The 14319-nt window shown below is 35.4% G+C and overlaps 2 protein-coding genes across 3 annotated transcripts in view; one reads left to right on the top strand and one right to left on the bottom strand.

The window, feature by feature from the left end:
- ARSG (arylsulfatase G) overlaps nt 1–14319 on the bottom strand; it is a 996823-nt gene that overhangs the window by 446950 nt on the left and 535554 nt on the right. The gene's annotated exons all lie outside the window — the stretch shown is intronic.
- RGS9 (regulator of G protein signaling 9) overlaps nt 1–14319 on the top strand; it is a 90238-nt gene that overhangs the window by 37805 nt on the left and 38114 nt on the right. For both annotated transcript variants that reach the window (XM_051995246.1, XM_051995247.1), the window contains exons 8-9: nt 1331–1412; nt 4258–4320. In XM_051995246.1, the coding sequence (XP_051851206.1) occupies nt 1331–1412; nt 4258–4320 (145 nt within the window). The remainder of the gene's footprint in view (nt 1–1330; nt 1413–4257; nt 4321–14319) is intronic.

Below are 14319 nucleotides of genomic sequence, written 5' to 3' on the forward strand. Positions count from 1 at the left end.
GTTCTTCAGAAGCATCTATTACCCACTTATCCTTTAGCATGCACAAATAAGCATACCTAGTAGTAAATATAATTAGCTTAGCTCAGTTATGTTGATTTAAAAAAAAAACAAAAACCAACAGAACACTAAGCAGTTGAAGCTATTTACTCAGCCTGACTCTGTGCATTATTCATAATGTGCTATATGGAATATAAATCTACTGCTTTGTTTTTCATAGCATAATTCATTATTGCACATTGTGCTTTTGGCTTCTCTGTGAAAATATACATTATGGAGAATAAGCCAATAGTACCATTCTTAGTTAATGCTTCTGAATTCTGACACGGTAACATTGATCAGCCTTTCTTATGGATTTGAGTAGATGTCATTCCCTTGTAGCAGTAGAGTGCAGGATAATTTTCTGATGTTGATATATGCTGGACACAAAGAAGAATAAAGACAAGAATGAAAATCCTTTTAAAATAAAACAAGGCTTCAAAAAACCTCTGTCCTAGGGACCACAATGTTATATGATAGAACAGAATCAATAGGCAGGAAGATAGGTAAATTCCTAGAGGACACTCTAATCCATCAGAAGACTGTGGATATTGATCTTTTATTGCCAGTCTTACTTCATTGTTGATTTTTGTCATTTTCCCAACATACAAGGGAAAAATAAACTCGTCAGAAAGTTAGATTTCATCTTAAGATTTGTTGTAGTGTGAAATCTGAGTTGAATGTAGGACAATCACTGGCCCTGCTTCTGAAGTCATTGTCCAAAGGAGCAAACATTGTGGAGACAGGATTTTGCAGTTGCTTCTCTAGGTGCTATAGCCCCTGCTTCCTTAGATGCCAAATTTCTGAATATCCAGAAAAGAGATTTTTACCACCAGAGTCCTTGGAACCATTAAATTACTCGATATTAGGAGCAGATATGGTGTTATTTATGGAAATGACAATAAAGAAGATGCCTTGCCATTTGATGCTGCCCAAAAGGATGACCGGCCCTTTCAATCTGATTTGCAACTGAAATTTCCTCCATTTATTGTCTCCTTCAGTCTCCCATTAGAATATGAGCTGCTTGAGAGTAAGAATGTTTTTTACTTTACTATTTGTATCCTCAGTGCTTAATATATTTTTTGTACTTAGAAAGTACTTAATAAATGCTTCTCATTCATTCATTTATTCAATTTCTGGTATCAAGATTGAATAATTATTAGCATAGGCTATTTTTGCTGGGCAAGAAGGATGGGGAAGGGAGGGAGGAGGCAAGTTATCAGGAACGGGGACAAAAACTCATCTTAAATAAACAAATCACCATTGGTCCTACACTTTGTTATTGGCTTTGCAGAACTGAGAAAGAAAGAAAGAAAGTGGACAGGTATACCTTGGATTGTCAAGAAAAAGCTTATTGGCTGGTCCACCGATGTCCTGTGAGTAGATCCATAACTAGAAATTATTTTACTTGGGGAACAAAGAGAGGGGAGGGGCAAAGATACTATGGAGGACAATCTAACTGAGGTGATGCTTGGAACAGGATAGGGAATTGAAGAGGAAAAGCAAACCTAAGAGATTCCAAGGGGATAGGGACCTGGGCATGGTATCTGTGCTACATGGCAATATAAGCCTATAAAGAAACTTTTAGGGGGTAGTGCTCACCTAATAAAGAAATAAAGAACTGCTCTAGGTTGGTGTCCTAAGGCAAAGTTTTACTCACCCTGAACTAGTTATGTTTCTGCCTATAAATTCCACCCACGGGTTCTATTTTCTTTCACATTTTTTCACGTTCACTGTACCTATTGTCAGACTATCTCTGGTGCTGGTCTTAGACCAACTGAGATTGTTGCTTGTGATAGTTGAATGTCTAAGTATCTCATTTAGGTGAAAGAGGAAGAGGTAGGTTTTTTTTTTTTTTTTTTTTTTTTTTTGACTGGAATACACATATTTTGGTTTCATGAGCACCAGCTAAGACCTGATAAGGAAAAGGATTGTACAAGCTGCTCTGATTCTACAGATTTTTTTTTTTTAAATGAAGGGACTGACTTTCACATCATAAATGGTTAACTCATGATGTGGAGAACCCAGAAACTTCTATTGAATATAATTCATGAAACCATTACAAACATGTTTCCTGACATGTTTTCCCTGGACTTTTTCCACTTCTTGAAACTAGGAGGCCTAGGAGTTAGAAGACAGTAGTTGCCAATTGAAAAAATAAATGAAAACAACATTCTTTCCTACTCTTCTGGCATAAACTCTAACCACCACTCCCACATGAGAAGATGAGTAGTTTTTGGCAGAACACAAAAGGAATACATACAAAAAGCATTATTGTGTGTCTGGCAGGTGGCAGACATTTTGATGCCTTTAGGATGGTTTTCCAATAGTCCTTCCATCATTTGAAAAATACTGCTACTGTTTTTTTCTTCTCCTATGATAGATAATTTTGGATATTATAAGATCCATTTTTATGTCCTGTTTATGAAAGTGGGGATTTAGGCCTTAGTGTTTTATAAAAATTCACAAAGGCTAAATCTTAGAAGAGACATAAGAATTTTGTCACGAAGAGAATATAAGGTTTCAGTGGAGAGCTGGTCTGAAAAAACAAAACAAAACATGGAGCAATGCTTATGTACTTGAAAGACAGTAAAGTGCTTTTGACTTCTAGAATTGTAATGAAAAGCATCATATGAGGCTACATACACAGTACACAGTGGACTACTCTTCCAACTTGAACTAAAATTTTCAGGTTTAGTTCTTAGTCAGGGAATAACCATTTGAGTTTTAGGATAAACCTATGATTGGCTATTCATAATCTTCTAGTTCATGAGCCCTCACTGATATGCTTCCCATTAACAATCATCCAGTAGACTTAATTGCTCTCAATAAAGTCATTTACTAAAAAGAGTAGTGAGAATAATAGGTAAGAAATATTTTCTTCATAAACTTGGTATCACTCTCCTACAAATACACACATTTTATGGGAAGAGTAGGCTCAAACTTTAAATGTTATGATAGGAGCACACATGTGTGGAGCAGTTTACAACTTTTGTTACTGTAAGACTTGCAAGGTTTATCTTTTTGCAGACTCCTTACAAAGGCTCCCCTGGGTGCAATATTTCTGCTGGTTGGGCAGCAGAGTCTGCTTCTCTCCAAGGCCTTGATTTCTAGGGATAACTTTTTGAAGCTGCTTCCTGTTTTGGGTGACTATTTCTGTGTTTGTTTATCTGTGTATCCTAGTATATCTGTGCTCCTAGTAGTATTTCCTATTGGTCCAATAGTTCTGATGTCATGACCAACATGGGAAGAGGAAAAAGAAAGAATTCTTTCCCTTCCCTTGCTATCCTATAATAAAATGTAGGATTATCTTTACACAATTTCCTCCAACTCTTGAATACAAACTGAAACTTGAATTGGAAAAGGAACAATATGAACTCAAATTCAGACTTTCTTATTACTGAATGGTTTGCTTTTCTTTAACTATAGATTCAAGGAGTATGATCAATTGTCTTAGTGAATCAAAAGATTTTTCCTATATGATGTCAGCAGCTTTTTATCTAATGGCCAAGATTTAGTAATCTTCTCAACTTGATTAAAGAATTAGCAATACATATTTGTAGGGTTGTAGGAAATCTGCTTTAAACTTTGTCATTACATTTTGGGCCTTCTATGACTAATAGTTATTGAGGGGGAGAAGTGAACTCCCTCTTTTATATATAGAATGTGACATTTGATGAAGTTCATTTTATAATAAACCAGATTCATTTTAGGGTTGGGAGAAAAGCAGGAAGACAGATTTCTCCCAGGAGAGGACATTTCAGAAAGAAATTTACTAGCAATTAATAAGATAATTTGATGTTGCCTTGGGAAGTTTGCCTTTTTAAAACATTTTGCAGACTTATAGTTTCCTAGATGGCTAAAAAAAAATATCATTCTCTAAAAAGACTAGGTTAACAGTTGCTCAGAAAAACCCTCAAGGGATAGAGCTCCCCATTCTGTGCCCAGTCATTATTTTTAACTAGATTTAGTCTTGGGGATTCTGGCCTCTAATAAGAAGAGGCCCTCTTTCATTTAAACTCATTGGCTCAATAATTCCAGTGTGCTGGTAATCCATGACAAATGAGATTAGGATTTTTAAGTCTGCGGTACCTCAAAAGAGGAGTAGTAATAAATCTACTCAATGTACAATATGAATTGGGAATAGGACAGGTAATATAATCCTACTAACAACAACAACAAATAGATTCTAATGGAAACTATTCTTGATTGTTTCCTTAGCCAGGAACAGACAACGTCCTTGACTATGGCTTAAATCGAGTGACCAATCCAAATGAAGTTCAGGTAAACAGGTATGTTTCTGGGCTTTGCACTTTGATGACAATAATAATTAACATTGCTTTAAGGTTTCCAAAACACTTTCTGTACAGAGTGTATTTTTGTAGACAACTAAGTTAATGTGTAAAGCCAGGAACAAATAACTTCTTGTTAATTCAGATATTCTTTAATGGTGACTGGAAGAAAAAAGCTAAAAGGATATATATTTAGAATCAGAGGAGGACAATGACTAATTTTTAGTCATTGTCTAATTTAGTCATTTTTTGGGGTGGGGAAAGGGAGCTGAGAGTAGGAAGCAAAGTAAGATGCATCTAAATAAACCATTAGGCCAAACATGAATTTAAATAATGTCCATGCTTTCTTTGGAATCTGGGCATGGGAAGATCTTGTTTTTTACTCTTCTTTAGGAAGCAGCATGGAGATGGAAATGTAATGTAAAGAATGCTGGATTTGGGATAAGAGGATCTAAATTCTAATCCTGGGTCTGATATTTAATACCTTTGTTATGGGGCAAGTCATTTAGTTGAGCTTCCTCTGCAAAATGAAGGGACTTCTCCTTGAACAAGTCCCAACTTCTTAAACTGTGGGTTATGACCTCTATATGGGGTCTCATATCTGAATATGGGGACTCACAAAATTATGATTTATTGTCAGTAAATGTTTAATTTGTATCTCTCTTTTATATACCTAAATATCTAAGAACATATAAAAATTTCTTGGGTAAAAAGGAGTTGTGAGTGGAAAAAGTTTAAGAAGCCCTGGTCACTAAATGGATGACAAGGTTTCTTCTAGCTCTAAAGCTTATCTTTTTTGTTTTGTTCCTCAATAGTATTTTATTTTTCTAAATATGTGTAAAAATAGTTTTTGACATTCATTTTTGTAAAACTTTGTGTTCTAAGTTTTTCTCCCTCCCTCCACCCCAAGAAAGTAAGCAATCTGATATAGGTTAAACATGTGAAGTCCTTTTAAACATATTTCCATATTTGTCTTGTTGTGCAAGAAAAATCAAACAAAAAGTAAAAAAAAATGAGAAAGAAAAAAACAAATAGAAAAAGTGAAAATATTATGCTTTGATCTTCATAGTTCTCTCTCTGGATGTGAATGGCATTTTCCATCCCTAACCTACTGGAACTATCCAAGGCTTATTTTACAAGCCCTTCTTGACTATTAGCAAATTATCTGAGCAAATTTATTCTTTAAAAATTAATTTCTTCTGTAATTTAGATAAGAGCAGACACATGTCATAGCTTTGAGTATTAGAATGGACCTCAGAGGCCTCAGTCCATAAAGAAATATGCAGTATAACATACTTGACAAGTGGTTTTCCATTCTCTCTTGAGAAAGTCCATTCCACATGAAAGCCCTTCAAATACTTGAGGACATCCATTTCTCTCTCTGTTCTCCAGGCTAAACATTCCCAGTTCTTTCAACTGATTGTGATATGGCAAAAAACTCAATGCTTTTCTTCATCCTCATTGCATTTTCCTGGACACTCTCCAGCAGAAACTTTAAGTCTTTCTTAAGTTGTGGTATACAGAATTGAACACAGTCCTTTTGATGAGACTTGGCTTAAAGTAGAATAAATCTTAAACTTCCAATGTTGATTTTTTTTGTTTCTAAGTATAAGCCTTGACATTTTTCCCTACTGAATTTTATCTTATTAGACTAATCTCAATGCTCTAGCCTGTCAAGAGAGATCATTTTGGAATCTGACTCTGATCCTCTTTTTTAGTTGTCATTTCCATATTTGTATCATCTGATAATTTGATGAGAATGCCATATTTCCCTTTGTCCAAGTTACTGATCAAAATGACAAACAGTATAGATTCTGGTACAGATTCTCGTGATATTTCACTAGGGATATCCTGCCACATTGACATTGAACCATTAACAACTAGTCTTTGAATCTATGACCAATTATAAGTCCATCTAATTCAACATAATTTAATCCATATTTCTCCATTTTTTCTACATGAAAAATATGAGATGTTTTATAAAAATTTTGCTAACATATCAGCAAATAGTATCCTCAAGATTTCTTTCCTCTGTGAAAAAAAGAAAATGAGACTAAATTAGCATGACTTGTTTTTAATACCACGCTAGATTTTTGTAATCAATATTTCTCTTTTTGAATTTCCTTAATAATTCCTTCACAGGGTCAGTTAGATGATACAGTGGATAGAACACTAGCTCTGGAGTTGGGAGGATCTGAGTTCAAATCTAGTTTCAGACACTCCTCCCTCCCTACCAAAAACCCATAATACATTACTATAAAGACAAAACAAAATGATCTCTGCTAGAATTTTCCTAGGAATCAAAATTAAATTTACTAGTACATAATTTGTAGACTGTGTTTTCTATTTGTTTTTGCAAACTGGGAAAATATTTGCCCTTCTATTTTGTAGTACCCTTCTTGTTTTTCATGTTTTTTTTTTTTTTTTTTCCCTTCAGATATCACTGATAGTGGCTCAGCACGGGCCATGCACCTTGAATTCATCAAGGACAGCTAGGAGCTCTCTTATTTATCTTAGATATCAATTCCCTATTAGTCATTTTTGCTCTGTCATTTCTAGTCCTAAGGTCATTCTTGTTAGAGAACAGAGATAGAAAGTCAAATTTGCTCCTTGCAGTGGGACTTCTGGTTCTTCTTGTTTATTACCTATCCTTTGGACATTTATAAATATGGCTTTTTGAGACCATAACCTTTACTTCTGGCTTCTTTTTTTTCTCCTGTGAAAGTCTAACTTTTTCAACTGCTGTACTTCTTCCTTGGCTCAGCATAGTGCCTGACATACACCAAGTGCTTAATAAATTTTTGTTGATTGACTCTTTTCAGGTCCTTCTTAGGATATCTAACTTGGGGAATTTGCTTAGTCACTCTTATTCCTGAAGCCCTTTTGATTAGATTTGCGAAACACTCAGCAAATACATTCTTTCTTGTTCTTGTTAGGGACTGGCCATCTCTGGTCAGGAGCTCTTTTAGTTATTGTTAGCAGAATATAAATAGAGCTACCATCCCAGTGGATACTCTCATAAGCCGGCTGAATCCAGTTTGAGGTTACCAGAATCCAGTCCCGGTTCAATTTTCAGGGTATATAGGTATATATGGAAGGTATGGAGTTATTCCTAGTAGTAGTAATTAATAGCAGCAGCAGCAGCAGCAGCAGCAGCAGCAGCAGCAGCAGCAACAGCAGCAGCAGCAGTAGTAGTAATAGTAGCAGTAAAATAGCAGTAACAGTAGCAGTAGTCGTATTAGTCGTAGTAGTAGTAGTAGTAGTAGTAGTAGTAGTAGTAGTAGTAGTAGTAGTAGTAGTGGTAGGAGTAGAGATAACAGCAACAGTGATATTATTTATAGCATTTCTATAGTGCTTTGAGATTTGAGAGCGTTTCACATGTTTTATCTAATTTTGTCCTCATGACAACCCTGTGAGTTAAGGGAAATGATTATTTCTATAAATAAGGAAACTGAAGCTGAAAGTGACTTATTCAGGTTCATATAGCTAGTAAATGTCTAGAAATGTTTCAATTCAGGTCTTTTTTGAGCTCAAGTTAAACTATTTACCGTTCTACCTATTGTTTCTATAGCTAGCATTTACATATCACTTTAATGTTTGCACATCACTTTACAAATATTATCTCATTTTATTTTTCACAAGAACCATGGGAGGTAAATGTTATTATTACTCCCATTTCATCAATGACAATATTAGTCATACAGCTTCCAGTTTAAGGCTGGATTTGAACTCAGATGTTCCTGACTCTAGGTAGCACTCTGTCCATTCTGCCATTCAGCTGCCACACCCTCCATACTGATATACTTTGAAAACTGAACTGGAACTGGATTTTGGTAAGCCCAGCTGTATTCAGCCTGCTCATCAGACAGTGTCCATTAAAGTAGAGAGTCCGCTTTCACCTTAAAAATAAACCTCTCTTGAATTGAAACTTGAATTAGAGTGAGAGCATATGGATAGACCAATTATATCCACAGATTAAATAAGATGGGAATTGATCCAGAGGAGGAAAAATGTAGTAGGAAGCTTTTGGTCTCAGGGACCAAAGATGATCATTTCTTTGCTACCCAAAACGATCTCACTGTTTCACATTCTGTTTTCATAAGAGCTCTTGTCAGTGTTCTTTGTCAGATAGCAGATAATTGCTGTGTCCTTGTAAGCTTTGTTGCTATGGAAACTGAATCACTGAATAAAATGCTGTACTGGGGTTGAAGCTTTGCCTTTTCATGGGTGAATGACAGCTCTGAAGTTCTTTCTGGTTTAGAGGAGGGGGAAGTCAGGAGGTATCCATTATAACACTTGCCTCAGAAAGATGAATGAGATCTGAGGACCAGTAAAATAAAAAAAGGTCCAAAACAATAATAATCTGTGCCCATGATGCAATTAAATGAACATTTCTTGATCTACAGTGACAAATGCAGGATACTTGAAGAAATTCAAGGTTTAGGTAAAAGATAGTTTTTGTTGTCACTGAATCTTCAACTATTTTGTGTTTTATAATGGCAATGTGGTTTAGTGGATAGGATGCTATACATTGAGACAGAGGGGACATGAATTCGGATCCTAGATCTAGCTCTGATTCTTTGAGGTTCTATGACTATAAATAAGTCATTTAACCTTCTGAAGCCTCAGGTGTCCCAATTGAAAATGGGGATAATATTTACAAGGCTTACTGTACAGATTGTAAGCATCAAAGGGCATTTGGAGACTAGCTTCTGTAGGCCAAAGTAAAGTTTTCAATTCTACTTGTTCATGTCTCTGAATATAATGAGGCTGTCCAGGACTCAAAAAAAAAAAAAAAAAACACATAAAAAGGCAATTGATAACTCTTGTCATCCAGGTCCTGGAAGTTCTTTCTCTCTTTTTGTAGAATCTTCAGATAGCCCTCCTTGGGTTTAGAATCTTTGCTTTGAGTGCAGGGTTCCCAGAAGCTACTCAATTACTCTTTATTTCAAGGACCAGTTCCTTGAAGCTTCTTCCTCTCTTGAATGACTGTTTTTCTTTATCCATATGAATCTTCTGTGTATGATTCTGCTCTCATAGCTTCAATGTCACGAATGATAGGGAAGAGTAAAAAAGTAAGAATTAAGAAAATTCATTATTTCTCCTTGCAGTATTCTAATACAGGTCCAGGGATTTCTTCCATAACCTGTTTCAACTCTTAAACACTGGATAGAATCTCTTACACAACACTTCTAGATACCAGGATGCAACAGGGAAGGGGAGATGGAGAGAAATCCTTCCTCCTTCTATACCACTCCAGAGGTTTTACTCTACAACTATTCAGACCTTTGACTGCCTCAAGCTCCTCAGTCCTTAGTTATGTGATGCCCACATAGACAAAGCTAATTTGTTTTCTTAGTCAATGGTTTGTTCTTTTCTTGACTAAATTAGAGTATGTTCTCACCTCATAAAGGGGTCAGAGTGTGGACACATTTTGTATATTCATTGAAGTCTCAGCATGTGTATTTATATTTTATGACTGCATTCATTGAACTGGGGAGGAATTAGGTTCCCCTCACCCTTGTATCAATGAAATATCAAGTCTAATCCTATCTACACTCATACTGTGATTGATTACTTTGACCTCTGTGCTTTGAACTGGACAGACCGCAGGAGCAAACTAATCTAGTCTCTTGTTCAGAGATTTAAAGATTTTATGTACTATTTTCCCCCTCCTTCCGTTATCTCCCCCTTCTCCAAGACAGCAAGCAATCTAATATAGATTAAATATTGCAATCCTTTTAATCATATTTCCATATTTGTCATGTTGTGCCAGAAAAATTGTGCCAAAAAGGGGAAAAAATCACAAGAAAGAAAACAAACAGCTAAAAAAGTGAAAATACAATGCTTCAATCCACATCCATTCTCCATAGTTCTCTCTAGATGAGATTGGCCTTTTCTATCTCAAATCTATTGGAATTACAAGGCATTTTCTGTAGGGCAGGCAGCAACGATATATCGAAGTATTCTCCTTTGTGAGATGAGCAGTGAAGTCTCAGAGAAATGTGGAAAGACATTACACATACCCTGTCTCTCCCCCTCCCTGTTTCTCTTTTTTCACCGAAGAGGTATCTTTCAGTAATAATCATCCATTATCAGAAAAAAGATTACATGTGTATTAGATAAAAATATTTTCTTCAAAATGACAGTATTATTCTCAGTTGAATGTTAGAAAATCCAGCTTCTGTGAAGAAAGCTAAGCTAAGAGATGCATTAGTTATGTTAATGTTTGACCTGTGGTATGTTTTCCTTTTTTGTTTACTCATTTTTTCTCTCTCTTTTTCTTTCCTACCAGCTATTTTTCTCCCATCTCTAAACTGTGCTTGTGATGGCCTCAGTCTGTCGTGCAATAAAAAGATGAGAATTGTAATTCTCTTGCAAGTTGTGTGCCTTCCATAGTCCTGGAACCTTGTATTCCACTTTCTTTTCACTCTGAACTTCAGTATGCCTAACAGATGCATCTACTAAGGGGAAGTAGAGATGAAAATGAGAATATATGAAATGTTTCATTCTATTTGCCATGTCTTAGACTATGATTTGGTTTGACTGTTTATCTGTGCCATGTGGTACAGTGAGAAGATGACTGGATTTGGAGGGATAGGACCTGGGTTCAAATCACAGCCATTTCCTTTCACTGGGCTTTGGTTTCCTCAATAATTGTTTTAAAGTATTTCAAAGGAGAAGACCTATAAATCCCTTTCCATTATTATTCTATAATCTTACCTATGTTATTATTATTTTTTATGTTAAACTATTTTATTGTAAAAAAAAAAGAGCATTGGGAAAAGTGAAAGAGAATTCTGATTAGGTCATCCATTTAGACCGCTGTTTCTAGTATATAGGAAATAGTTTGGTTGTAAGAGAAAGAACATTTCCAAAAAAAGTAAACACATTAAGTACATGAAATAGTTTCTACTTATCTTTAGGTTCTTTCTGGAAAGTCTGTCTAAAAGGAAGCCTGCTAAAATGGAGACAGCTAACTAAAAACAAGCAACTACCACTTCAGTAGGAGGACTCATCAGAAGGCTAAGTGAATGGAGTCCAAGACATATGAGATAGTATATATTATTGTTCGGTTGTATCTGACTCCTTGTAACCCCATTTTGGTCTTCTTGGCAAAGATGCTGGAATAGTTTGCCATTTCCTTCTCTAGCTCATCTTAGAGATGAAGAAACTGAGACAGAGTTAGGGACTTGCCTTGGGTCTCACAGCTTATAAGTGTCTGAAGTCACTTGTCTACATTGGACAGTTTTTTTTTTTTTTTTTGAATCCCCTCTTAAATGACTTCATCAGAGATACATCCCACATAGTTTAAAGCTAAAAAAGGTTGTCCCGAGAAAACCTCAATGTTGATAAGAAAATATTACCCTGTCGTAACTCAGGTCTTCCTGACTGCAGGCCCCGCACTCTATTCACTGCAGCATCTACCTATCTATGAGATAATATAAAAAGACCTAAATATGAGGAGTACATAGTGTAGTGCACAGAGGTATTTTGGAGTAAGGAAGATCTGAGTTCAAATCCAACTTCATTTACATACTAGCTATGGATACATAGGAAAACCACTCAGTCTCTTACTACTCTGAGCAACTCTCCAAGATTATAAATGATAGCTGAGTGGTCAATTTGCAAAATGGAGGGGTTTTCAGTCTAGGAGTCCTTAGCATCAAAGAAATCACAGCTCCTGACCCAAATAAAAATGGATAATGGTGTATTCCTAAATAGCCTAAGATTTGGGGACTGAGGCTGGTAGAGAATGTATCTTGTTTTTCCAGACAATTTGGGCCAGGAAGTGATGGTATCCGCATGTGTACATAGATAGCATTGTCACTTGCCTTTAAATTGGTGCATTTTTGCAGGAGGTTTTAGAGGTTTAGTCTTATTCCAGCCTCTGGAACCTCTTTGAAGAGGAAAATAGAAAAGCTTTTAAAGGTCTCTAGAAAATGATTCATTATGGAAGGTGTGCATGTGGGTGGGAGTCACATGCTTTAAAGAAGAATATTTGATTCCCAGAATTGAAGTCTTAATGTCTTTTAGCATGTCATCTTGTGAATACAAATCAAGATGGGTAATATTCTCTGATCAACATTGAGGTTTTTTTGGGACAACCTTTTTTAGTGTTAAGCTATGTGGGATGTACCTCTGATGAAATCATTTAGAAAGGGATGAAAAAACTGCTAAATACAAGTTAACACAAACTTACTTACACAAATATGATTTGTTCTTCCTTCTTTCCTTTTTCTTATTCCTGCCCTTTTTCCTTTCTTCTCTCCCTTTTTCCTTTTTCTTTTTGCTTCCTTCCTTCCTTTCTTCATTCCTTCGTTCCTTCCTTCTTCCTTCCTGAGGGAGGAAGAGAGTTGTTGGAAATGATGGACTTGTCTTTACAAAGTACATATTACAACAAGATATTTAGAAGATGTTTGTTAATATGGAACATTTTTTTAAAAAGTTACATACATACAATGACCCAAAAAGCTCTTAACAAACCAAACAAAAAAAAATCCCAAATGCAAAACCCTATCAGAGTAACAAAATCAAATAAAGTACATTCTGTTTTCGCTGTTCATTTTGTAAAAGCCTCTGATTATGGTCATGGAAACAAAAGTATTAGGCCAAAAGGAAACCACAAGAACTAGAATAGAAAACTATTTTCATTTTGTATCACTTAAAACAGTAGTGCTGTTGACTCACAAGTGTAGCTGCAGGGTGACATGTCTTTATTTAAACTACGGCATATTGAGGATTCACTGACATATTTGCAGTTCTCTTTTGATTATTGTCAAAGGAAGATATACTAATATTAATACCATTCTCTATGATTTAGGCTCAAATCTTATAGAAACAATTTATTTAACAATCTCTAAGTAATTTTTAGCTTTGAAAGAGAGATATGTCCAAACTGGCATAATCCCCAATGCTTGCTAGCAGGGCTCTTGGCTCCAAAAAGATCAGATAATATTGACTAGAATCTTGAACAAAGAAATGATCATAATATATTAAAATAGAGTTTGGGGTTAACATTCCAGAATACTGACTATCCATTTCCTTCTTTCTCCTTAATAGTTCCTTCTTGTGATCATTATCTTAACCTTGAATTTCAAAAGAGAAGATACTGACTTTAAGGTCATGACACCACTCACCCCAGGTGGGTGAGAAGACAGTGATTCTATCTAGACAAGAGTTAAATTTGGTTATCATCTTTACTCTAATTCAAAGGAAGGCCCTAGATTTTGTTCTTATCGTTTTCCTAAAGGGAAAGGTCTGGAGAAGGTTTTAGTTTGGAAAAGCAGTAATTTTTAATATTCATGAAGAAACTAAAAAAGAGATTAAAACTATATGCTTCCCCCCCCACCGCATTTCATTCATTTAAGGATAATGCTGACATATCTATCTTTGGCATTTTTGTGGGGGTATGTATGAAAATTTATATCCAGGCAGCATATGGTATCATTTCCCTATGACAGCACTGTTAATTTGAGAGCATTTTCCTTATTTGCCATTCATATAATTCTTGAGATTCTAGGGAAATAGTTACCTTTTCAGTATTTGTTTGATTTTATTGCTTTCTAAGAAATAGGATCATTCTATTTTTCAGCATATAATCTTTCTCCAGTTGAGTAGGGAGGAATTCACTTAGAAGAAATATGGTATACTTCTATTTTGTCTCTCTAATGGGTTAACATCTAAATCTGTAAAAAATATGACTCCCCTTTTGAACAGTGGATAAATCCAAATTCTTACCCACATATGATCAATCATACCTTATTAGGAGGATCCAGTATCTTATAAGTCTACATATAAATCTGTTGTAAATATCTGCATTATTAATATTATTTATTAACTACATATTAGGTTCTAGGTAACTGGTTCAGAGCATAGAGCACTGACCGTGGAATCAGGAAAGCTGAATTCAAATCCAGTCTCGAGCATTTATTAACTTTGGGCATGTCACTTAACCCTCAGTCTCTTCATCTGTAGAATGAGATGTAGA

This window comes from Antechinus flavipes, chromosome 4 (assembly GCF_016432865.1).
Source record: "Antechinus flavipes isolate AdamAnt ecotype Samford, QLD, Australia chromosome 4, AdamAnt_v2, whole genome shotgun sequence".
In the NCBI taxonomy this organism is placed as follows: Eukaryota; Metazoa; Chordata; class Mammalia; order Dasyuromorphia; family Dasyuridae; genus Antechinus; species Antechinus flavipes.